We start from the raw sequence: 24,403 nt of genomic DNA on the forward strand, positions 1-24,403 counted from the left end.
CTTAATCACCTATGACTCAAGGGTCTTCCAGGGCTTTAGATAATAGAATCAGGATTGACTCTCTTCCCTGCAGCCAGGAGAGTGGAAACCTGAGCCTGGAGAGTTGGGGAGGATGAGTGATATTTTGTGTGTGTGCGTGTGTGTGTGTGTGTGTGCGCGCGCGCTCTTGGGGAGGAGATGAGGGAAGGTGTATGTGTGAAGCTTTTGTTCTTAGGGAGGAAGAAGGTTATATATCAAGTTGGGAAGAACCTGTATCCGAGAAGGAGGCCTAAAAAGAGAGAAAGAGCATAAACCAGGAAAGCAGAGCTGACAGACTTCCTCACCCTGGCTCTAAATCTGAATTTATCCACGTGGGGTGGCCACGTTGCCGACGTTCCCAGGAAGACTCAGGTGGCTGTAACAGGAAGCCTCTCCAGTCCGCCAGCGGTTACCTTCTTGCTGGCCGCGGCTCTATGGTGCTGCAATCACTGCAGGCGCCCGGCCTGAGGAAGGGCCGTCCGAGACAGTCTCCTCTCTAGGCATTCATCTCGGTGGCGCTGGGTAAATTGCGTCAGTTTCTCCCGAGTCTGAGCCTGGGACGGGCCCCTCATTTGCAAGGTCATGAATAATTGAGTACTGGGCCGTGCCTGTTCGCAAACGGTGGGACGAATTCAGCACAGGCTTCCCACTCCCGGTTTCCGCCGGCTCATGAATATTCACGAGAGCTCTGGGGGCGTGCTCCTGGGCGGGGCTAGGGGCGGGGCCCCGTGGGGCTCGCACTGGCTCGGTCCCGCGGTGACGGCGGCAGCGGCAGCGGCGGCGGAGGGGACTAACGTCGGGGTGCCGCACCGAGCGGAGCCAGATCCCGGGGGAGCGCGTGAGTGCGCGGGACCGGCGGCGGAGGGCGAGGGAGGGGGCGGGGTCCGGGACTGGGGGCGGGGTAGGGGCATGGAAAGAGCGGGCGCCCGTAGCCGGGACCTCGGGTTGTGTTGCTGGTGGTGGGGGGTCACCAGGAAAGTTTGCAGGGGCCGGGGGCGCCGGGGACGCGGGGGCACGCGGGAGCTGGAGCGTGTGCGCGGGGGCGGAGGGCGCACGGTCTGAGCTCGTGCTGGCGGAGCCAGAAGAAAGGGGGGAGGGGGCGAGGGCTGGGGCGGGGCCGGAGGCGGGCAGAGCCGCTGGAGGGACCCCTGCCTCCCGCTTCCCCTGGGCCCGCGCCGGCCCCCTCCCCGGCTCCCTCGGCACGCCCCCAGCCACCCCAGTCCGCCCCCACCCGGTTCGCGTTGCCAGTCCACCGTCTGTTCGCCGGCTGCTTCACATCCCGCGCACAGTCCTCTTCTGCCGCCGCCGCCCCCTCCTCCTCCACCCTCTTCTGCTCCTCCTCTTCTGCTGCCGTCCGCTCCGGGTCCAGAGCTCCCCACTGGGCCCCTCCAGACAGCCCCTTGCCCCGGGCTGTTCCGTCTTCTCGTTGGCCCTCCCTCTTCCAGCGGTTCACATGCTGTCCCTCCTGGCCTCAGATCCAGCCAGAGATCCTAGGGTCGATAGGGGCGACCCTGCCTGCGCCGAAGTCCCTCTGGGCGCCTATTCTAGGCTGGGGCTGCCAGCGCCTCCCCAGCTCTTCGGGGTAGCTTTTGCTCCCAGGGGTCGCTTGTGTCCCCCGGATTCCAAGGGGTAGGGAGTGTTCAGAGCCAGTGTGATTCTGCAGCTCTGGCCATGGCCATCGCCTTGGTCACCTGGGGCCCCTGGCAGGGACCTCCCAGCTTCTGCGGCCACCTCCCCAATTGGGGACACCGAGCCTGCTTTCATCGCTACAGCCCCTTATACCGCAGAGGTGCCCATCGGGCCCCCAGGTGAGACGTTTTTTCACTTCTGGGCCAATTTGTTTCCATTTCTAACCAGTTCAACTATATTCCTCTTAATAATGTTCAAGGACAAGGAAAGAATCCTGTGTGTTTAAATTTTTTTGTCTTGTGCCCCTCCCCCACATACACACTGCCTGGCCCTGCACGTTACGCACCCATTTATGGTGGGCAGTTCTCCGTTGTAGTTGAGGAATCAATGGGTTGACAGTGCTGGGCTTCTCTGCTGTCTTCAAACCTTCTCCTGTCTGAAACAAGCTGGGACAGATAGGGGAGGCCATGTGTTTACATTTTAAAGACTGGGCACCTTAGGTCCCTTAGGAGTTGTTACTGCCTCATCCCATCCCGAGTGGGTGACTTTAAAGTTGCAAGTAGGTACAGCTTGGAGAGGGTTGGGTTGGTCTCACTGCTGCGTACTGATGATAGGAAGCTTCTCCCCTGCTTTTGAACAAGAGGGGCAGGGCTCTTCCTCAGGCTGGAGAGCCTGGGGGGTATTGTGGGTGGGAGGGTGCTTTAGGAGCCTGGATGGGAACTGAGGAGGTGGTGAAGAGTCTGAAAGCAGATGACATGAGTGGGGCCTGGAAGTGGTGAAGGAATGGTCTAGGAATGTCAGCACCTGGGGGTCTGGGAGACAAGGTGTTGGCTCCTAAATGACATTGAGTGGAATTGCAGTAGTGCTAGCCAGCTTCCACTGGTCTCTTGTATTCGAGGCATTGTGCTAAGCGGTTTTTATGTATTATTTCATTTAAACCTCCAGAGAGTGTCAGTAAGCCCATTTTTCAGATAGGGAAACTGAGGCTTAGAGAAGTCACACAGTTAGAAGGTGGTAGTAGACCCACTCAGCATTTGAATCCTGGGAAGATCCCATCACAGGCCTAGAGGAGAGGAAACATTTTGGCTTCTACCACGTGGCTGTCACCTGATTTAATTTTTTCTTCTGTCCCCCTCACAACTCCTTCAGGCTCTCTCTCTAGGCTGGTGAGTGATGCCCACATTTCCCTTTTCATAGCCCATGACCACCCCACCATGACTGTCCGGGAAGGGGGAACCCCAGGGAGTTTTCTCCCAAGTTACCCCACCCCCCGGATGTTCTCAAGCCCTGTCCTGTCCTCCCAGCCCGGCCTGGGCCGCTCCTCCTTCCTCTTGGCGAGGCTCTGGAAATCCAGTGGGAGGCCATTGCTATGGCAACAGGACTAGGCCCTGGCTTTACCTCATCAAATTCCAAGCCGAAGCCAAAGCGATTGAGAAATTAAAGAAAAAAATGTATTCCAGATGTTTACTTTTTTATTCCTTATTTTTCCGTGTTTGGATGAGACAGCTGGGGTGGGGAGTAGGGCAGGGATGTGGAAGGAGAATGGTGGGGGGGAGCCACTCCCAGCTGTGGAGGGAGGGAGGAGGGGGAGCTTGGAGGGGAGGCAGGCGGTGGGGCGGAGTCCCAGGTTGGGGAGGAGCGGGTTTTTCCCGTCTCCCATGAGGTGATTCACAGAGAGACTTCAGACTTTTCGGCCCTCTTGCTCTGCCTTGAGTAGATATCTCCAGCTGGGCTGCCCGACCCAAAGGGTGCCTTGGGAACCGTAAGTGGGGTGTCTTTAGTGGGGTATCTTGGAGAGCTTGTCACAGGATGGGGGTGGCTCCCTGAGGCTCTAAGACTTTGGGATTAGAAGACAAGAGTTAAGAGAGGATCTGGGAAGAGCTGAGGATGTGGCCGTGGGACCTCTCTTGACCTCCCCTGACCCCTTCCTGAAGTTCCCTCTTCCTGTCCCACACTCTGCCTCTGCTAGAAATAAGAGACTTCCCGCGCCTAAGCCTGCTGCCACTGCCCAGAGCTTTTCCTCCACCACCCCTCTCTCTCCTGGCTCACACCCCTCTGCTTCCCAATTCTCAAGCAGGGTCTGCGCATGTGATGAAAGTGTCTACTCTCAGGGACAGCTCAGCCATGGCTTCCCCACCACCCCGGGAGATGGAGGAGGAGCTGGCGCCTGCTGGCTCTGAGCCAGGTACCTATGGGTGCAGGGTGGAGCAGGTGGCAGGGAGGAGGGTGGGAAGGGCCTAGGCCAAACCCCTGTTCTGTATTGGGGGCTGGTTGAGTGATGGTAAAGTGAGGAAGAGGGAGGGAAGCAGGACTGAGGAAGTGCAGGATGAGTCCGGGGCTCTCATCCCCAGTTGAGAGGGAGCCCAGGAGAGTGTAGATCTCTAGTAGGTATGAAAGCAGACAGATGTCTGAGATGATGTGGTTTGAGCCACGCACATACTTTGCAGAGGGGGAAACTGAGGCACCCAGGGAGAATTGCAGTGTACTTCTAGGGATTTGAACCCAGGACTCCAGACTCCCTGTCTAGACTCTTTTTCTTATGCTTAGCTGAATGAGTGGGTGATACGGGATTCTGTTATGGAAGGCTGTGGCCGTGAGTAATCCCAAGGTCTTTTATTTGGCATTGGAATGCCTTATATAGAAGATAGATTTCTGGTCTTGTTTTTTTTTCCCCCTGTAGCAGATTTACTTTTGTTTGGCTTAAGTCAATAGTAAGTTTGCATTCCTGATCATATACCGGATGACAGTGGGGAGGTGGCCTGGGAGTGTGCTGGGGGAGGGGCAGCATGGAGGCAGAGTGGGGAAGCTGAGCTAAAACAGTTACTGTAGACACAGTCGAGTGTCGAAGAAGGGGAGAGGACCAAACTGGGGACACAGGTTGCCTGTTTGATGTGGGCAGGCAGGCATTTTTTTATTGGCTCATTTGCACATTCATTCATTCCTTCGTGTGGTAGAAACTTGCGCTAGGTGCAAAATAGGGGGCAAGGAGAGATAAGGTACCAGCAGGGCTCACAAATAGCTTGAGCTGACAAGGGGGAATTGGTTAAACATTTTGGGAGATTGGAGAGGAAGAAGGTACTTCAGGGATGTGTGTAGAAAATCAAGGAAGGCTTCATGAAGCAGGTGGCCTTTGACTTGTGCCTACAAGGGTATTGTGACCTTTCTGAAACTGGAGGATGGAGATTGGTTAAAGCAGGGATCACCAGAAATTCTGACAGCCCCTCACCAACCCTTTTCTTTTCGTAGGAGACCCTCGGGCCAAACCCCCTGTCAAGCCCAAACCCCGGGCCTTGCCCGCCAAGCCAGCCCTGCCTGCCAAACCCAGCCTGCTGGTACCTGTTGGACCTCGGCCCCCCCGGGGTCCTCTGGCTGAACTGCCTTCTGCCCGGAAGATGAACATGCTGGCAGGACCCCAGCCCTATGGGGGCAGCAAACGTCCCCTTCCCTTCGCACCAAGGTCTGTGGCTGAGGTCTCTGCTGGAGGAGAAGCCACCCAAGAGACTGGCAGAGAGGAGGCTGGGAAAGAGGAGCTGCCCCCTTTGACGCCCCCAGCACGATGTGCTGCCCCAGGGGGTGTGCGGAAGGCCCCTGCCCCCTTCCGGCCAGCCTCAGAGCGGTTTGCAGCCTCCACAGTAGAAGAGATCCTGGCCAAGATGGATCAGCCACGGAGGGAGGTCCCTGCCAGTCCTGACCGCCTCTGGGGCTCCCGCCTCACCTTTAACCATGATGGCAGCTCCCGATACGGTGCCAGAACCTATGGCATGGCCACTGCTGCCAGAGAGGAAGATGACAAGACCCTCACCCGCGGTTGTTCCCAGGAGGGGCCAGCAAAGAGTCCCAAAGAGAGCCAGGAAAAACACAGCAAGACCCCTGAGGAGAGGTGAGGGCTCAGGGCTCTGTGTTTGTTGCAAGCCTGGAGGGTGGGGTCTGGGGACCAAGTGTATGGCTCTATCTAGGACCGTGACCACCTCCTTCAGGTTAGTGGTGTGCTGTGAATATGGGCAGATGCCAAGTCATTTCCCCAGCCGATGGTGGTATCATCAACGGTGTGCTTCTAAAAACCATAAGTCTCTTTACAGAGTTAATGCATGTTTATAATAGAGAGTCCAGATGTTTGGTCTGAGAGTCTGGTTTCTGTCTCCAAACTCTGGGCATCCAACATTGATCCTTAGCCATCCTGTCTGGGAAAGGACTTTTAGATCCATTTTAGAGATGAAGAAACTGAGGTGCGAAAGTGACTTCCCTTAGTTGCTCAGCCAGTAAGAGGCAGAGATGGAGTTTGAATTCCAGTCTGTCTGATTCCAGAGCATGTGCTCTTAACTGCTAGTTCCTCTTGTGAGCAGAGCAGGTTGCCAATCCTGGGGAGGGTGTGTTTGTCTGGATCAGAAGGGCACAGTCACGGACTGCGAGGAGTGTTCTGTTGGGAGAGAGAAGACAGGAACACGTCTTGACACTCGTCCAGCTACTACACAGAGCTTTTGGCTGATTGGAGACATTTGCCCATGATTTGTTTCCCCAGAGTTGGCACTAGCATGCAGGGAGTCTGGCCTGGAGGTGCCCTTGGGGGAGTGGACACAGGGTATTGAGAAGAAGCTGAGGAGCCTTGGCTGGCTGCTCCAGCCCGTCCTCAGGGCAGGGAGAGCCAGCTTGAGGCCTTGTTGGGCCCAGAGGGTGCCCCACTCCGCTCAAAGGGGGTGGCCACTGGTTGCTTCAGTCTGGGCTGACTGGAAGCTAAAGGCTCCCACCCTGCCTTCCAGGCTTGCCCCTCTTCACCTGAAAACACCTGGAGGCTTGGCCCTGGGGTTAACCTTCTCAAGGCCCGGAGCAGGGCTGCTGTGAAGTCACACTGCCCAGGCTAGGTTCCACCTTCTGTCCTCCTCCCTTCCCTCACTGCCCTCAGATTTTAAGGGGACCAACTTCAGTCTTGGAAAATCACTCTTCCCCTCCCCTCCCCTCCCCTCCCCCTGCAATCCTTTAAGAAATATTGGCAGGGCAGCCAGTCCAGCTGCACTCCCTGGCTGGAGGAGAACTTTAACCCCTTCTGGGTTAGGGGAAGAAATCATTATCTTCTTGGGGACTGTTGAGGGGTCTGGGCATACAAGATTCTTTTCTTAAATGAGATGGGGGAATTAACCCTTAATGTGCTGGTAGGTAGTCTCTTGGATCACTTGCCCTGTGAAACTGCACGGTTTCCTGTCCGTGATGGCTCCAGGCAGACCTCAGGAGTAATCACCTGGGGTGTTCAATCTCTGGGTGCTGTTAAAGTCACTGAGGGAGATTCTCTCTCCTTTTCCATTCTGTGACAGGCTTCAACATTCTGTGCCTCTACTTCCTGTCTTTCTCCCTCACAGGAATCCCCCTTCCAACCAGGCTGTCAATGGGGACCTGACTAAGCCGGCCAGCTCTGAGCCACCTACTGACGTGAGTTGTCCTCCTCCTAACATGTAATAACAGTATTTTAGAGTTGGAGGGGTCATCTAAGATTATCTTGTCCACTCTCTTTGTAGTTCAGATGGGGAAACTGAGGCCACGGACTTGCCCAAGAGCTGGCTTTAGGACCCAGATTTCTCAACTTCCAAGCCAGTGCTCTCGATCATCAAGGTAGCTAAGTGTGGTTCAGGCTGTGAGGCTGTTGGTTATAAACAGTAATTATAATACCCACAGCACTGCCTCTGATTAAGTACTGTGTGCTGGGCATATCTTAGGAACATTAACCAACTTAATCCTGTGACATCTCTGGCTAGTAGGTCTGTTAGTCTCATGCAAGCAGTGAGGAGTGAGAGATGAGGAGACTGCAGGGGCTCACAAATGCCAAGTAACTTGCTTGGATTGAGGCAGGGACAAAAGTGTCTGACTCTAGAGCCCTCCCTAACTGGGTTGCCATTCCTGGGTTCACAACGGGGAAGGTTCCTTTTCTTGGGGGGTTTTCTGTCCCTTCTCCCCCACTGTGTGTGCCTCCCCAAGTAAACCACGTAACAGGTGGCCCTTCTTGCTCATAGAGTCCTGTTGGCCAGAGGCTGTCCCAGCTGCCCTGTATTGGAGAACTGACTCCATTGGTGTCCATCCAACAGATATTTGCTGAGTGCCTACTATGAACAGGGTGTTAGGGATGCAGCACAAATGTAGGGAAGCCAGTGTGTCTGGACTGCAGTAAGAGGGGAGGAGGCGGTGGTAGCAAGGACGTAGAGAGGGTAGGGCTGGATGGCATGAGCCTCATAGGCTTCTACAAGGACTTGGGCTTAAGTGAGGGGAAGAAGCCATTGAGGGGTTCAGAGGAGAGGAGCAACATGCTGCTGACTTAGTACTGAGAAGGTCAGGGCAGTCAGAGCAGCAACAGGAACCTGCTAGGTGCGGATGGAATAATCCAGGTGAGAGATGATGGTGGCTTGGACCCCAGAGGTCATCAGTGATGGAGCTGGGGAGCAGTGGTTGATTCTGGATAGACTGTGATGGTGAGGTGCGCTGGACATTCAGATGGATTGGTAGGAGGAGGGTTAAGGATGGCTCCAGGGCTTTTGACTCCAGCAGTTGGAGGGATAAAGTTACCATTTATTAAGATGGGAACTTCTAGGAGCAAAGCAGGATTAGGAGAGAGATGGGGAGTTTGCTTTTAGATTTGTTGGGATTGAGATGTTTTTAGACATCCAAATGGAAACCAAGGTGTGTGATTGAATACTTGAGTCTAGCATTCAAGAGAAAGGAGCCAGTGAGCGAGGAGAGGGTAGTTGAGACTGGCTGAGTTCACCCAGAGTGTGGGTGAGGGTACAAGAGTTCCGGAAGGGCCCCAAGCACAGCAGAGGAGACTGGTAGGGGGCACCAGTGAGCTGGAAGGAGAGCCTGGCCAAGCACGGACAGTTCTCAGGACTGCAGGAGGATGCAGCAGCTGCTAGTGCCACTGATAGGTCATGTAAGGTGAGCACTGCAAACTGGATTTAGCTACAGGGAGGTCATCGGTGACCTTGACAAGACTACTCGGCGGTAAGGTTAAGAAGGCCTGCTGGGGTGGGCTCAAGAGAACGGGAGGAGAGAAGCTGCAGATAGTGGGCGAAGGCAATGCTTTCAAGAAAACAGGTGGTATTGGAGAGAAAGGTGAGGTCAAGTGGTTCTTTTTTTTGGTTTGGATTTTTTTTTTTTTTTTAAGACAGAAGAAATTAGAGCAGTTGGTGTGCTGATGGAAATGGTCCAGTAGGGAGGGAAAATCAATGATGCAGGGAGGGAGGAGGGGTTGGCGGGTTGGCCTTAGCCAGGAGCAAGGACAGTGCCTGGTGGTAGAAGGGGAGGCAGAACGATTGGACCCACTTGCAGGTGGCAGTGGGTGAGGGCGCAGGGTGTGCGCCTTCTTTGCCGGTGGCCTCTGTGTTCTCAAGAGGAACAGGAAGCAAGGCCATCAGCTGAGAGAGGATGGGAAGAGGTGTTGGCGGTTTGAGGAGAGACATGTGAAAGTGTTACCTGCGAGTGTCAGGAGTGAAGGGAAGGCGGGTGCGTGGGGGTGCTCTGGGACCGGTTTGAGGTCAGTGGTGATTCTGAATGAGACCAGCCACCTCCAGCTGCTGGGCCAGGGTGCTGGAGAGCTGTATTGAAACAGCTTAAACAGTGTGAGGAAGGAACGAGGGGGTCCCGGGTTGTATAAGAGGTGGCTGTGCTGTGGCAAAAAAGAGCGGTCGCCTGAGGCAGCAGGAGCCGTGGGGAGGGGGTAGGATCATGGACTTTGCTTCCCAGAGGAGTTGGGGAGCAAGGGAGTGAGCAGGACAGATAGGAAGTGGGGACCATGGGCCGACAGGGACCTTGAAATTGAGGTTACGTGGGTGGGGGAAGTGCAAGGACTCTGGCCATCAGGGAGGAGGAGGTCAGGGCACAGGGAGCCGGATGCGGGAAAGGTGGACTCCGTTCTCGAAGTCACTGTGAATCCTAACGGTGGTGCTGGGTGGGCTGCAGTGATCCGGAATCAAGGAATGAGGGGTTTGTGGGAGACTGTCAAGGAGGGGCTGTGGGTGGCATGGGCTTTGAAACCTAGAGTGCTGTGGAGAGGAGGGAGGGTGCAGGGAGCTGGCGGAGTCTGAGGAGAAGCGGGGCCTCTTTTCTTTCTCTGGCTAGACCCAGCAGACCGTGCTGGAACCTAGGGTGCTGCTTTGGAGAGGGCAGCCAGGGAGCGTGACCCCTGGGGTCAGTCATACAGAGCCAGGTTCATTTCCTGTGTCTGGGGACAGGCAGAGTGAGGCAGTGGAGAACCAGGGGACTGGAGCCCCTTTACCTGCCCTGGTTCTTCTCCCACCTCAGTCCCAACACCCCGCAGCAGCCACTTCTTTCTATACCAGAGGCAGTGTGTGCGAATCTTCCTCAGTTCTGTAGCTGTGCGATGGACTTTGCTGCCACCAGCTGCACTCTACAACCGGGGAAGCTGAGACTCAGGCCAGGTGGGAGGGTGGGCATTCAGCTTTGTAGGAGGCAGTGCTGGCCGACTCCAAGCACGTTTCCAAGCCCCCAGCACCCTTTGCCTTAATCCCATGGTCTTCCTGCTTCTTTGGGTAGCTCTGGGACCCAAACTGGAATGAACAGTGTAGTGTGGGGCACACTACCCGTCCCCTATGGCTATTCCTGGAGCTGCCATGGAGCCGCACTGGGCTTAGGATTCCTGCTCTGAGCTAGAGCCCTCCTGCTCCAACTGCCCGGGTGGCCGTATTCCTCATTTTCTCTTCATAAAGCAGGTGTTCTTTATCTGCACACTATGATCTCTTAGGAGCCCCTCACATGAGCTTGGGGTTGGGTGGCTGTTTGAGGTTTGAACCACCTTAAATGGTTAAGAATGATGCTGAGTGAATAAAACTGGTTGCATTTCTGGGGAGACCTAAAGGAGGACTCTGTGGTCCTAAGAAGTTTGAGAAGCCCTGTCTCAGATGGTCTCTGGGGCCTCTTCCAATTGGTTTGCTCTGGTTTGCTCCTCTTGGGCTGTGGATTGACAGCATGAGGAAGCAGCCAGCCTGAGGTCTGTGTGTGGCAGAAGGGGCCTCGCCCACCCAGCCCAGAGCTGAGTGACAGCTCTTGACTTTTCTCTTGCAGGTTTCCAAGCCCTTGGTCCCCTCAAGTCCAGGTCTTGCCTCAGAGTGTGGAGGCAGTGTGGGCCTCCCTGCTGAAGTCTCTGATCCAGCCCCCGGGTTTCTCCAGCCTCGCTCACTGAATGAGAGCGCTCCCTGCCACTCTCAGCTGCCAGAAGGCCAGAGTCCCGCACTTCCCAAGGCTTCTCCTTGCCTCCCTGTGACTCTATCACCCCCAAGTGCAGCCCTGCCTGATGAGGGCCCCTGCCTTCACCCTAGCCCGGGACTCCCTGATGCAGCCACCCCACAGGCCCCCAGACCCAGCAGCCCTCCCCTTGAGAAGGTCTCAGGGCGCCACAGCCCAGAGCAGCCCCCAGCCATTTCGCCCCGGCCTCTGCTTGAGGGGGATGTGTTGCTGGATTTCACGCGGACGTTTCCATCTGGGGAGGAAGTGGCAGCAGCCAAGCGGGACACAGATCTCCGCCCGGTCAGCCTGGCTCAACGCCGATTCTCTGAGGGTGTACTCCGGCCACCTAGCCAGGACCAGGAGAAACTGGGGGGCTCGCTAGCTGCCTTGCCGCAAACCCAGGGGAACCAATCAAACCTGGATCGTCCCTTTGGGAGTGGGACAGAGTCCAACTGGAGCTTGTCACAGTCATTCGAATGGACCTTTCCCACACGGCCCTCAGGATTGGGTGTGTGGCGACTGGACTCCCCACCCCCTTCCCCCATTACAGAAGCCAGTGAAGCTGCTGAGGCCGCTGAGGCCAGCAGCTGGGCTGCGTCCAGCAGGGAGGAAGGAGTGTCCCAGCAAGGACAAGTGACCCCCACAGCTCTAGAGATCCCAGGAAGGCCTGTTTCCTGGGTACAGGGGGATGATCCGGGCATCTCTGTACACCAGAAGGATGACGAACAGAGTCAGCCTCGGTCCCCAGCTGACTCCCTTCAGCCTCCATCTATAGCAGAGGGCCCATCTGGAACACCCTTGCTGCAGGCAGAGGAGAGAGATGAGGATCGGGAGCCCCAGACCGGACAGGAGTCCCCCCTCCCTCTGGCCACCAGGGAGGCAGCCCTGCCCATGCTGGAGCCAGTCCTGGGGCAGCAGCAGCCAGCACCTCCTGACCAGCCCTGTGTCCTCTTTGCTGATGCCCCTGGCCCTGGACAAGCATTGCCTGCTGAGGAGGAGATGGTGACCCTAGCTCGGGCTGAGACCACCCAACCCAGGACAGAGGCCCAGGAATCCTGTAGGGCATCCCCTGAGCCTGCAGGCCCTGAACGCAGCTCTCGCTGGCTGGATGACCTCTTGGCTTCACCCCCACCCAGCTCTGGCAGTGCTAAGCGGGGAGCCGGATCTGACGCGCAGTCCCCAAGTACCTGCTCCGAGGTGAGGACGGGCACAGGGAGAGTGGAAGCTTCCAGGGATGGAGGCCAGGGCTTGGGTGGGCTTAATTTCAACATGGATTTGATGTGACAAGAACTCGGAATTCAATAGTGAGCAAGGCAACTGTGGACCTTCACCTTGCAGCTCTGTTGTCTGGCAACGCTGGCTGAGCCAGTCAGGATGGTGCTTAGGGTTTAATTGTGTGAGTTCAAATCCTAACACCAGCATTCACTCGCTGAGCAGTCTTGGGAGTGTACCTTAACCCGGAAGCTTCCATGTCTAATAGTACTAGCATGCACCTCTTAGAAGGGTATGCGGGTGACATGAAGTTAGCGAGTACTTGATGCCCTGAGTGGCGTGTGGGCCATGTTCAGACCATTATTACCTGCAACAGTGCAGCCTTCTAGGCCTGGGTCGGTTTTCTCATAGCAGACTGGACTGCCTGGGCTACTCCTGCCTCTGCTATTTCTTTGTCTAAACGTGACCTTGAGCAAGTGACTTTTCCACTTTGCCTTAGTGTCTTGTCTATAAAAGGGGGACAGCCGTGAAGTGGCAGGGATTCCATGAGTCCTGACGTGTGCCATGTGGATGGTCGTGCTGGGCTCTTCAGAGGTGCTTAATGAGTGCTGGCTTTACAAACCGCCCGCTCCAGGCGGCTCTGTAGACTGGCAGCTGAAGCCTAGAGGAAGCAGAGCTTTCCCTCTACACAGTCACCCAGAAGTTAGTGGCTGGGCTTGGGCGCCCCTTCTGGCCCGTGCCCTTTGTCCAGCCAGGCTCCCTCTGCATCTAAGGGCTGGGATCCAGGTGGCTTTTGAAATTTCATTTTTCAGTCCGGGCCTGTGCTGGTAGGGGCGGGGCTGGAGGCAAGGAGGAGCCCAAGCGGCCTCTGGAAGAGGAGGAGCAGGAAGGGGTTAAGACCAGGCTGACTCCTGCAGTAGGTGTGTCTGTCCCAGGATGTGGGTGACTCAACTGGCTTCTGGGCGGGGCTGCCAGAGCTGCAGCTGCTCCGGAGGGAGCAGAGGGAGCAGGGCCAGGGCAGGCGGGAGCCAGAGCCGTCCGACAGGTCCTGGCTGGGGAGCGGCCCAGCCCTGTCCCGTACGCTGCCGCACCCAGCAGCCCCAGGGTGGTTGGGGGGTGGGGGCCATGGCTCAGCCCAGGGACGGGGAGGCCAGCATGTCTGTCCTGGAGCGACTACTGGCCAATGCAGCTCTGCGGGACGAGGCTGGCAGGCTCCGAAGCCCTGAGCCCCAGGCCCTCCCGCCGTCGGGGGTGAGTGGGGGAGTGGGGGAGGTGCAGCGAGCTCTGTGCCACAGCCTGCCCCTCCTGTCTTTCCTGGGCCACGTGGAGGTGAGGGCCGAGAGGCCTTCCTGAGGAGGGCTGGGTGAGGGGCTTTCCTGGGGAAGAAGGTCTGGGTATTTATGGGGGGGCAGAAGGGCTGTGCTGGTGTTGGAACCTTGCTTTGCTCAAGGTGGAGGGAATTTGAGTCTTGGCCTCTTGTACCTGAGGGTGCTTTCCCTCTCCCCAGTTCCATATGCAGACCACTCCTTCAGGCAGGATTTCTTCTGGCAGTTAGCCAGGTGTTGCTCAAGGACTGTAAACATGACCTAGGACCATGGATTGAGTGCCCGTTGTGTGCCAGGCGCTATGCTGAGTAGGTAGTTTAAAATGATCTTGTTCACTCCTCTCATGTCAGCCCTACATGCAGTAGAAATTATCCCTCTTAAAAGATGAGGACCCTGAAACTCAGAGTGGTTAATTAATTTGCTCAAGGTCACACAGCTGGAATCCAAACCCAGGTTCTCTGTTGCCAAATTGGGGCGCTCAGGCACTAGGTAGTGCTGACTTATTCCAACCAACTTTAAGTGTTGTTTTTGTCTTTTTTTTTTTTTTTTTTTTTTTTTTTTTTTTTTTTTCTGATTCCCAGGGACTCCTTGGCTGGGCCCAGAAAGATCTGCAGAGTGAATTCGGGATTGCAGCAGACCCACATCCCAGCAGTTTCAGTCCTTCTCGCTGGTCCCAGGATGCTTCTCAGGACTATGGCCTTGGGAGCACTAGCCCTAGAGGAGACCCAGGCCCTGGGGAGAGGGACTGGCCCAGCAAGTATGGGCAGGGGGTAGGAGAAGGAAGCAGTAGGAAGTGGGCCAGCAGGTGTGGCCTGGGCACAGAAGGAGTAGAGGTCAGCAGCATTCAGGACCAGAGTGAAGTGTCTGCCCCAGGGGCTCTCACAGCCCTCGACAGGGTAGTTGGAAAGCCAGCCCAGCTCGGCATTCAGGGCCAGAGCCAGGAGGCAGATGCTCAGGAGTGGGAGTTCAGAAAGAGGGATTCCCAGGGCACTTACTCCATTCAGGATGCAGAACTGCAGGACCAGGAATTCGGGAAGAAAGACTCGCTCCGTACTTATGGCAGTCGAGATGCAAGCCTTCGGGACTGGGAATTTGGGAAGAGGGACTCACTGGATTCTTATGCTAGCCAGGATACAGAAGAACAGGCCCGAGAATTAGGGACGAAGGACCATGGCAGTTATAGCAGCCAGGATGCCGAGGAGCAGGACCGGGAGTTTGAGAAGAGAGATTCTTCACTTGGCAACCATGGCAGCCAGGGAGTGGCACAGCAGGACCAGGAGTTCGGGAAGAGCGCTTGGATGAGGGACTACAGCAGCTCCCAGGCCCTCGATGCCCAGGACAGAGGCTTCGGAACGAGAGCCCCGAGCTCTGGGCTCAGCGCTGAGGACGTCCAGCAGCAGGATGAGGAGTTTGAGAAGAAGACTCTGAGTGGCGAGGACAGCCTTGGCGAGGCCAGCAGGAGTGCAGGCCGACCAGAAGAGAGAGAAGCAGGGGGCCTGTTCAGCACTAGCACCCCCCAGTTGCAGGATGACACCTTTGGTCAGAGAGACCAGAGCAACTGGCAAGACAGTGACACTGGCCAGCAAGTTGGAGAGCTGCAGGAGAGACTGCAGGCAGGTGCTCAGTGCCATGGTGATGCTGACCGGGAAGATGGGGAGATAGGGAAACGAGGCTGGGCTGGGGAGTTCAGCCTCGGTGTCACCCCGCAGCCAGAGGCAGCATTTAGTCCGGGGCGGCAAGACTGGAGCGGGGACTTGTGCATCCAGGCCTCTGAGAGGAGTTATCAGTTTGGCATCATTGGCAAAGACAGAGTGAGCGCTTCCGGCCTGAGCCCTTCCACCAAGATGGGAAGTGGGCACTTTGTACCTCCGGGGGAGACCTCCCCTGGGCACATGGATTGGGCTGATCAGCTGGGTCTCAGGAACTTGGAAGTGTCCAGTTGTGTGGATTCTGGGGGTTCTAGTGAGGCCAGAGAGAATGCCATGGGACAGATGGGCTGGTCAGACAACCTGGGCTTGAGAGATGGGGACATAGCCAGCCGCTTGGAAACTGGAGGTTCTGAAGAGCCTAGGGGCATCGGAGTTGGGGAGAAGGACTGGACCTCTGATGTTGGGGTGAGAAGTGGAGATTTGGCTGGAGCAGGGGATGTAGGAGGACACAGCCAGGCCAGGGAGAGTGGCGTGGGGCAAACCGACTGGTCAGGTGTGGAGGCTGGAGAGTTCCTTAAATCCAGGGAGCGTGGAGTTGGACAAGCAGACTGGACACCTGACCTTGGGCTGAGAAATATAGCCCCGGGGGCAGGCTGTATCTCCAGAGAACCCAGAGAGCTTGGGGTGGGGCAGGTGGACTGGGGCGACAATCTGGGTCTGAGGAACTTAGAGGTGTCCTGTGATGTCGAGTCTGGAGGTTCTCGGGGCTGTGGAGTGGGGCAGATGGACTGGGCCCAGGACTTGGAGTTTCGGAATGTGGAGCTCACTGGGGCCCCAAGTGAAGCCAGGGAGCATGGGGTAGGGGAGGTGGGCTCTGGCCCGGAGCTAGGCCTCAGGAACAATGGTGGCTTGTCCCCTGGCCTGGAGGCCAGAGACCCCTTGGAGGCCAGGGAGCTGGGGGTCGGCGAGACAAGTGGGCCAGAGGCCAAGGGTGAAGACAACTTCTCGCCCTCCTTGGAGACTGGCTCTGAAGATTTCAGAGTGGAGACAGGAGAAGCCCCAGGCTTTGGAACCAGGTAAGGGATCCCTATCCTAGGGTGGGAGAAAAGGTATATAACTCTGCTCTCAAAAAGTTTTGGAATCTCATGTCCAAGGCCCTGGGTTCAATCCCCAGCACCACAAAAAAAAAAAAAAAAAAAAAAAAAAAAAAAAAAAAAAAAAAAGTTTTGGAATCTTTCAGAGGAGGAAAGAAACAGCTTTTCCTATAGACTTCTTGGTGTTTGGAAAACGTGTTTGGATTGTGAATGTTTAATTCTGCTTTTTAAATTTGATATTGAAATATGACAAATATGACATATTTCCTTTATGGAAGGATGAATGTAAAGTTTGAGGTGTTGGCTCTTTAGCAACTCAGTTTTGGACCTTCTTGGTTGATTCTGAGTTATGATTGTGGGAGAAATGGAGTCAGCCACATCTTGGAAGTTTTCTGGTAGATTCTGCTCCAAGACTGTCCCCCCAGACCTCCTAGTCCTAAAGCCACAGACTCTTGGGCCAGGGAATGTGAATCCTTTGGCAGGTAGAGGAAAGAGGACCCTGTATTTTGGTCTGTCTTCTGTAGCCAGGAGTCGGGTGTGGGTGGTGCTCACTAGCTCTCCTGGAAGGTTGGAGCTTGGTGATCTTGTCTGCCTTGTCATAGCACCCAGAAGAGCAGCAGTTGAGGAACCAGAGTCCCAGTTTGGCCCCACGACTGTGGTCACTATCCCAAGTTGCCGAACAAGAACTTTCCTAAGGAACAGACGGGTAGTTTCAGAGCCACCTGCAGTTGCTCTTGGGTGCTCTAAAACCAACTCAGATGTTCTGCACTTTGTGGAAAGGGTGCAAAAAAGGCATTTGCTTTGATTTCTGTGTGATCCCATTTATTGAGAGTTGGTTTTGTTCTCTCTAGTGAGTAGAAAGTTTTACCTTTTCCAGCCCCAGAGCAGGCCTTCCACTGGGCCTGCAGCAAGGGAGGGGTGGTGCTGGGTGGAGGCCCTTCTAAGTGAAAGGGGCACATGGTTGTGGGAGGAGAGCAGGAGGAACCAGGAAGGGGCCTGAGGCTGGGGACCAGGTGGGAGCGGCATTTGGGATGGAGGCTGAGGAGGGAGAGCTTGGGGCCAGGAGGGGAGCCGGGGAAGGGGAGCTTTCTGGGGCCCCGGGCTGTTGAGAGGAGAGATGGGGGAGTGTAGGGACTCTTGAGACTCTCATGAGGACTGCAGGGGAGGGCTGAACACCGAGTAGGAGTCAGGAGGCCCTGGGATCCTGGGCCAGTGACTGGTCTCCCTGGACCTGAGAGCTGGACTCAGGAAGCCGGGTTCCTGCTGGCGCAGTCCTGGTACAGGGAGTGTGGGCCAGCATGGCTGCTCCTGAGTGCACTTCCCAGGACTCTGAGGCCTGCATGCCCTGATGCTCGGCCGCACAGCTTACTTGTTGACCTTCACAGCTGTTTTGCCAAGTGGGAAAGGGATTTGATCCTCTTCCATTGGCAGGTGGAGAGAGAGTGTGACCTGATTGAGGTCACAGAGACGGCGCTGCATCCCTCCAACTCGTTTCTGTCCACTGCTTTTAGGTGTGGCTGCTGCTGCGTTGAAAGCTGGACTCTCAAGGAGTGGGCTGCAGCCTTCCCCTCCCTTCTGCTTGGTCACAGGGTGGCTCTTGAGGAGGGAAGGTGGTATTGCCTTTCCTCTCTTTAGGATGGAGGGAGCGGGTCCCTGAGGGCTGGCAGGACGGAACGGGTCTCCTTCACACCCCATGCTCAGGGTTTTATGGCCAGCGTTGACGTCTGGACTCAGGGTTTAGCCCTGATGCCCCGTGGGCGAACCTCACCGAGTGCAGCAGAAAATGTGCTCCTCCTGGCCGGGTGGTGGGTGGCGGTGGTGGGAATGTCGTGTCCTAAAGAATCCAGCCCACAGATGGAAGTGTCATGTGCGCTCTGGCCATCAGGAGACTCGGCGTGTCTTGGCATTTATTGGTGCCTTATGGCTGAGTGATGCAGTGTTTCCCAAACTTACCTGGACAACGTCCAGGAACTAGTGTTCTGAGTATGTGACATGGGGAAATTCTATGTTATGGAAAGTTTCTCTTAAAAGAAAAAATTTGGAGCTTTCCTGTGTATCAGGAAGTCCTTAAGAGTAGCTTGGAATAGTCTGGTTTTGGGGCGCATTGGCCTGGCTTGGGTCCTGATTCTCTCACCACCTCTGTGACCTTGGGCAAGTGGCTTCTCTTCTCAGAGCCCCTTTCTTCCTCTCTAAATTGGGAGTAGTTCACTTCCGTAGGGTTTCTGTGAAGACTAAGGGTGACTACATGGAGAGTGATAGATCAAACCTACCTGCCATGTTTATCACTGAAAAAATCATTGCTTGTATTTGTACGTGTTTTGCAAGTTTGGATATGAAATTTGGTGGGGCCTTGGGGACATTGTTGTTGTCATCCTTGTGACGGACTGAGGTATCTTTGACGATAACTGTGGTCTGGACTGCTGTCCAGCACAGCTGTGACAAGACCAGCATGGATGTGGGTGGACTGGGGAGGGCTTGGGCCCCTCCTCTGGGTCTAGGGCCAGCTGGTCCCTTGTCCTGGGGGAATGGTGCTCCTGGGGTCCCAGAGCTGTGGTGCTGTCCTTTCCTTTCTCTGGCCTCCCTGTCAGTCCCTGCCCCTTTCCCTGGCTCTAGCGATGGCAGAAGCCTGAGTCATTTTGGAGTCTTCACAGAATCCAGGGGGACCCTCAGAGATCTTTGAGTTCAGCTCTCTTATTTCTTGGGTGGGGAAACCGAGACCCAGTTTCCCATAGCTTGTGATTTTGGGTTCCTTTCTGTTCTCATGGGCCCCAGCCTATGATCCTTTTTGGCCACCCTCCTTGTCTCCTGGGGTCAAGACCAGCTGTTTATCTTTTACTTTGCATGTATTAACCTTGAGTCCTCAGACACACTATTCTGGCTCCAGCCCTGACCCTCCCTCATGGCAGGTCTTGGTGGCTGGAGTACCGACTGGGAAGCCGACTGCACAGGTCCACCCCCACCTGCGTACCTGGAGCAGTGTGGAGGATGGGATGCGCTCTGGGCCCTCGGGATGCTTGTGGGTCTAGGTGGGCAAAGGTGCAGATGGTATTAGAACATCCTGTGAGGGACTGTGCAGGCCGGTGAGGATTGTCCTGGTAACTTAATAATTCCTTGTGTCTATCAAGAGTAACTATGTGCTAGGCACATGTTTCTGCCAGTAAACCCAGCAAAGCATAGATACTTTCATTATCCCCATTTTATAGATGAAGAAACTGAGGCATATGGCCAAGGCCGCTGGTGCAGAAGGGTCCAGGACTTAAGCGTGTAGTGGGGTGGCAGGGTCAGGGCCGGAGTTCCCAACCTCTCCTCCCTCCTGCTGCTGTGCCAAGAAGGCCTCCGGCTGTAGGTGTTCTGGGAGCTTGCGGGTGTGGAGGAGGCAGGCGAAGGCCGAGGTCCTGGGGCGGATGCATGCTGCATGTTCCAGGGCTTCCCACTCCACAGCCAGCCCTGGAGCCCACCGTGTTCCCTCCACTGACCGCTGCTTGCGTGGCTTGGGGTGAGCTCTGCTCTGAGAGAGTGAATCTCTCTGTCCCCATGTTTCATATCTCCTTAGCTGCAGGGCCTGCCCTGCCTGCAGCTGCCCCACCCCGAGAGGCTTGGGTCTGGCTCTCCAGGCTGGGCGGGTGCTGTCACCGCCCCTCCCGACTTTAAGCTGGCTTCGGGTGCACTGGTTCTGGCCTCCGTCCAACACTGCTCCCAGGTCCACTGCCTCCTCCCCTCCCCACGATGCTTTAATTTCCCTCTGTCAGCAGCTTGGGGAAGGACAGACTGACACACAGTCTGCCCGCCCTCCTGCTGGTATCGACTCACCTGCCTCGCTCTCCTCCCTCTCCAGTACTCCTCGGCCTTCCGGGCACTGCCCGCAGCCTTCCCGCCCTCTGCATGGCGCGGGTGTGGCTCCGTGCTGTGCGTGGAGGTCTGGTGGGTACTAGCTCATGCCGCCTGCTGGAGGTGTGCGGTGTGTGTGTGTGCTCTGGGGCGTGGAATCCTGATGTCGTGTGAGGTGGAGTCCAGGAGAGCTGGGTGTCCTGCTGGTATGTCTGTCATGCTGTGAGGAAGCAGCAGGCAGGAGACATGGAAGCTGCATTGAGCTCCAAGGTGCCCTGGTCTCTTATCCCTTCCGCACACATTTGCTTATTCTGGTCCCTGGCCCAGGTGTTGGGGCCACAAAGGCAACCAGGGCCCAGCTTTGCCCTTGAGAAGCTTCCAGAAGGTGGTGAAGAGCGAGGATGGCATAACTGAAGCCCAGGCTGGCACAGGTTGGAGCCTTTGGCCGCTGATAGGGCTGAGGAGGCTCATGTTGGTTAGGGGAGAGGGGCAGAACAGCTTCAGAGGAGGAGCTGGGCCAAGAAGAATCAGTGAAGGGACAGTGGGGGCCAGGGGGAAGCTTCTCAGGTAAGAAGTAACATCTGGCCTGGGTGTCCTCTGGTTACCCCTGGTTGTTCCTTGAGGCCAAGGAATAGGGGATGACAGGGGCTGAAGATGACATGAGATTGAACAAGCAGATGGATTGGCAGTACCTGGATCATCCTAAGAAATGTGACTGCCCAGGCAGGTGTCCCCGGGAGGGGGCACAGGAACAGCAACAATGGCAGCAGTGGTAATAGCTCTGATTCATGGGCACATACTGACTGTCAGGCCCTGTGCTACGCCTTTAGAGTCTTTTCTTATCCCCCCAGCAACTCTAGAGAGGAGCCCAAGGTGCTTACAGGTGAAAGGACTCATCCGGGTCTCCCATACAGGTTGAGCATTTCTCATACTAAAACCTGAAATCTGAAATACTTCAAGACCTGAAACTGTTTGAGCACGGACATGATGTCACAAGTGGACAATTCCACATGTGGCCTTCATGTGACTGATTATCGTCACAATGCAGGTGCACTAAAAATATTGTGTAAAATTACCTTTAGGCTGTGTGCATAAGGTATATATGAGACATAAACGAATTTCATCTTTAGGTTTGGGTCCTGTTCCCAAGATATCTCATTATGTATATGCAGAGATTCAAAAATCCAAACTCCAAAACTCTTCGAGTCCCAGGCATTTCAGGTAAAGGCTACTCAGCCTGTAGTAAGTGATGAATCAGGGATTGGAACCTGCCAGGCTGGCCTAGCCCTTCCTGTGTGGTGTGCTGTGGCTTCAGGCAAGAGAGACAGGGTTTTCACCAGTGACCTTGTTCCTTGGTATGTCCTCTTTGCAGCCCTAGCAGGTGTCTGGCCCACTCCCCAGGCCTCCTGGAGGAGATGCTGGCAGCCAGCAGCTCCAAGACAGAGGCCCGAAGAGAGTCTGCAGCCTCAGGCCTCAGAGTCCTGATGGAGGAGGAAGGAGCCACAGCAGGCGCTGAGCACGGGGAACCTGCTGAGCCCAGCAGGGACCCTCTGCCCTCCTGGAGGCCCCAGCCCGACGGTGAAGCCAGCCGAACAGAAGAGGTGGATGGCACCTGGGGCCTCACAGGGGCAGGGCGCAGCGAGCAGACGCTGGCCCCCACCCCGACCTCTCGGCGACCCTCCCAAGGCCCTCCCCCCACCTGCCCCAGTCAGGACTTCTCCTTCATTGAGGTCAGTGGAGGGTGAGCCCAGGCCAGTGGGTGGCCCCTGTGGGGTGTGTGGGTGATGGAGCTTCCCTGCGCAACCTAAGTCTGGGAGGATGAAAACAGGCTGCGGGCACATCACGGGAGCCAGAAGCTTGGACGTCCGCTCCTGAGGGCGGCCGTGGTGGGCTCCTTGGGTGACGGGACCACGGGGTAGCAGCCAGCAGGGCGTTGCTGTTGTTTTGATCAGGACACCGAGATCCTCGACAGTGCCATGTTTCGGAGCCGTGCCAACCTGGGGCGCAAGCGAGGACACCGGGCCCCGGCCATCCGACCTGGGGGTACCCTGGGCCTGTCGGAGGCAGCAGACTCGGATGCACGCCTGTTCCAAGACTCCACGGGTAGGATCAATGTGTTACCTTATGGTATCTGTGTCAGTCCCTGGCAGGTGACCCAGGTTGTGGGTGAGAGGAGGGCTTCTAGGGATGCTGGCTGTGCTGTGACCCCACCCCGCCGTCCCTTTGCAGAGCCACGGGCTTCTCGGGTGCCATCTTCAGACGAGGAGGTAGTAGAGGAACCTCAGAACCGCCGGACGCGGATGTCCTTGGGCACCAAGGGGCTGAAAGTCAACCTCTTTCCTGGCCTGAGCCCCTCAGCCCTGAAGGTACGCCTGATCAGTGAGCAGTCACGTGTGGCCTCCTTGCCTGTGACCGTCTGGTCTTCATCCATCCATCCATCCTGGTCCCCTCTGCATTCCTCTTCTTGTGCTGTTCCCCAAGGAGGGCCCTGGAAGGCCCTTTGTGCCTCGCTGGACCCAGTGGTGGTTTACCTGGGGATAGGATAAGGTGTCTTCCTGTCTCAGAGCCTCAGAGGTAGTGGGACTTGAGCCATGCCCACACTTAGCTCTGGTGATGGGAGAATGTTGTGTCACGGGGGAGCCACGGAGAGGGGCTGGGCCAGTTCCAAGGGAGGAGTTCTTCCTTGACCTGGGTGGCGGGAGGGGAGGGTGGATCAGGCCTCTTGTAAGCATTTGCTCTTAGCCTTAAGGTGGGCAAGGGAGTTGGCCATGGGCATGGGGCAGAGGGGAGGCTGTGTAGGCAGAGAGAGTAGAGGGACTAAAGCGCAGGGCCAGATGTCACCACTGGCTTTGTCAGCCCAGCCTGCTGAATTTCATTCAGCAAGTATCTTTTTGAGGATCTACGGTGTGCAGGGTAAGGCTGTAAGGGAAACTACTCTTTAATGACTCCCTGTCCTTTGGGGCCAAAGGACTTGCAGAGACATCTAGGCCTGGTTTGGGGGACTGCGCTTTCTTGGGAGAAGGCCTGGCCTCTGTGACTCCTGCCTGTCCTGCTTACACCTGTCTGCATCTGGACTGTCTCTCAGGCTAAGCTACGTCCCCGGAACCGCTCGGCTGAGGAAGGGGAAGTGGCGGAGAGCAAGTCAGGCCAGAAGGAGGCTGCAGTCCAGCGTTCCAAGTCCTGCAAAGTCCCAGGGCTGGGGAAGCCCCTTGCATTACCTCCTAAGCCAGAGAAATCCTCAGGGTAGGTGACTGAGCTCTGGGCATCCCTGACCTCAGTGTAGTCTCCTGAAAAGGGAAATCTTGCTTTACTGAAGAGGAACACTGAGGCCCAGAGAGGTGGGTGACGTGACCCTGATTAACTATGCAAGTTGGTGGCAGAGTTCTAGTCCTGCAGCTGGGCCCAGGCTGCCTCTTCTGGATGGCGAGGGGAACTTCTGTCCCTGCCATGTGTACTTTGTGCAGTTTCCCTGAAGTCCGCCTTCTGGACCTTTGTGCTCTGCCTCTTAGGTCAGAAGGATCATCACCCAACTGGCTGCAAGCCCTGAAGCTCAAGAAGAAGAAGGTCTGAGGCATCTCCACGGTGAGGCAGGCTGCCGGGCTTGGGCCACCCGGGGTTCAGCGCAGGAGCCTGCGCACCACCTTCCAGTCCTTAGCTCTGCACCCCTTTCCATGTGGACTGAATGAGGCAGGCGAAACCCAGCTGCAGAGACTTGGCTTCCATGGGTTTGTCCACAGGGCAGGGTGTTGTCTGACCTGGATGGAGGAGGACGGGCTTCCATCTCACCCACCTCCCTGGGTTCAAGCCTTCCATGCCGCACGGCTGGCCTGAGTGTGTCTGCCAGTCCCTCTGGCTTAGGGCCCCTGGGAGTACTCTCCAAGCTCACCGTCCTAGCAGGACCTTTCTCACACTGGGCCCAGCTGGGAGCCAGGCTGTACGTGGGCATAGAGAGCCAGTGTCCCCCCTGACTGCTTGTCCTCTCCCATTGCAGGTCCTTTCCATTTGGCAGTCTCGGGCAGTGCCCGTTTCTGTGGGGTGCCTGATGGAGGAGGCAGCTGGAACCCTGCTGTGCCCCAGGCTGCAGCCTGTCCCCTCGCCCTCTGAGGAGTGTCTGGGAGGCACGTTTATGCACTTTGTATCACCTTCCCAACTTGTCCCCACACCTTCCCTCCTAGCCTGGATTCCGTCACTGGTGGTCGAAGGTTTTTGTCCTTCCCTCTCTGTCCTCCTGCCTCTCCGCTTCCTCCTCCAGCCTCCCTTGGGTTTTCTTTTGATACCAATTTATAGCATTTTTTATAAAGCCTTTGATTTTTGTAATGGGCCGAGCCCTACCCCAGTCCCACTCCAGGTCTCCCTCTACCCTGCTAGGTGCCCCACAGAGACCAATGACATTTTACCACTTGAAACAATAAATACAATTTTTTGGGAA

The 24,403-nt window shown here is 56.2% G+C and overlaps 1 protein-coding gene across 3 annotated transcripts; it reads left to right on the forward strand.

Annotated features, from left to right (window-relative positions):
* Positions 1–723: 723 nt before the first annotated feature.
* Positions 724–24,403, forward strand: TNKS1BP1 (tankyrase 1 binding protein 1). 3 transcript variants are annotated; one of them, XM_079102251.1, is made up of 12 exons: positions 724–856; positions 3,725–3,832; positions 4,894–5,527; positions 6,999–7,068; positions 10,705–12,063; positions 13,985–16,128; positions 21,347–21,704; positions 21,927–22,077; positions 22,204–22,340; positions 23,060–23,217; positions 23,484–23,556; positions 23,966–24,403. In XM_079102251.1, exons 2-11 carry the CDS (start codon positions 3,739–3,741, stop codon positions 23,542–23,544), a joined length of 5,166 nt encoding a protein of 1,721 aa, XP_078958377.1. In that variant the 5' UTR covers positions 724–856; positions 3,725–3,738; the 3' UTR covers positions 23,545–23,556; positions 23,966–24,403. The 3 variants fall into 3 exon arrangements, with proteins under 3 accessions (XP_078958377.1, XP_078958376.1, XP_078958378.1); XM_079102250.1 differs by having other exon boundaries at positions 745–856; positions 3,722–3,832; XM_079102252.1 differs by lacking the exon at positions 724–856 and adding an exon at positions 3,273–3,409.

The sequence above is a fragment of the Sciurus vulgaris genome (genome assembly GCF_902686455.1).
Source record: "Sciurus vulgaris genome assembly, chromosome: 11".
NCBI lineage: Eukaryota > Metazoa > Chordata > Mammalia > Rodentia > Sciuridae > Sciurus > Sciurus vulgaris.

Excerpts from the sequence above, each read along its gene's own strand:
- TNKS1BP1 (XM_079102251.1), top strand. The coding sequence starts at position 3,739 with ATGAAAGTGTCTACTCTCAGGGACAGCTCAGCCATGGCTTCCCCACCA. Across the intron at positions 3,833-4,893 it reads GCCTGCTGGCTCTGAGCCAG|GAGACCCTCGGGCCAAACCC; the intron begins GTACCTATGGGT and ends TTCTTTTCGTAG. Across the intron at positions 7,069-10,704 it reads GCTCTGAGCCACCTACTGAC|GTTTCCAAGCCCTTGGTCCC; the intron begins GTGAGTTGTCCT and ends TTTCTCTTGCAG.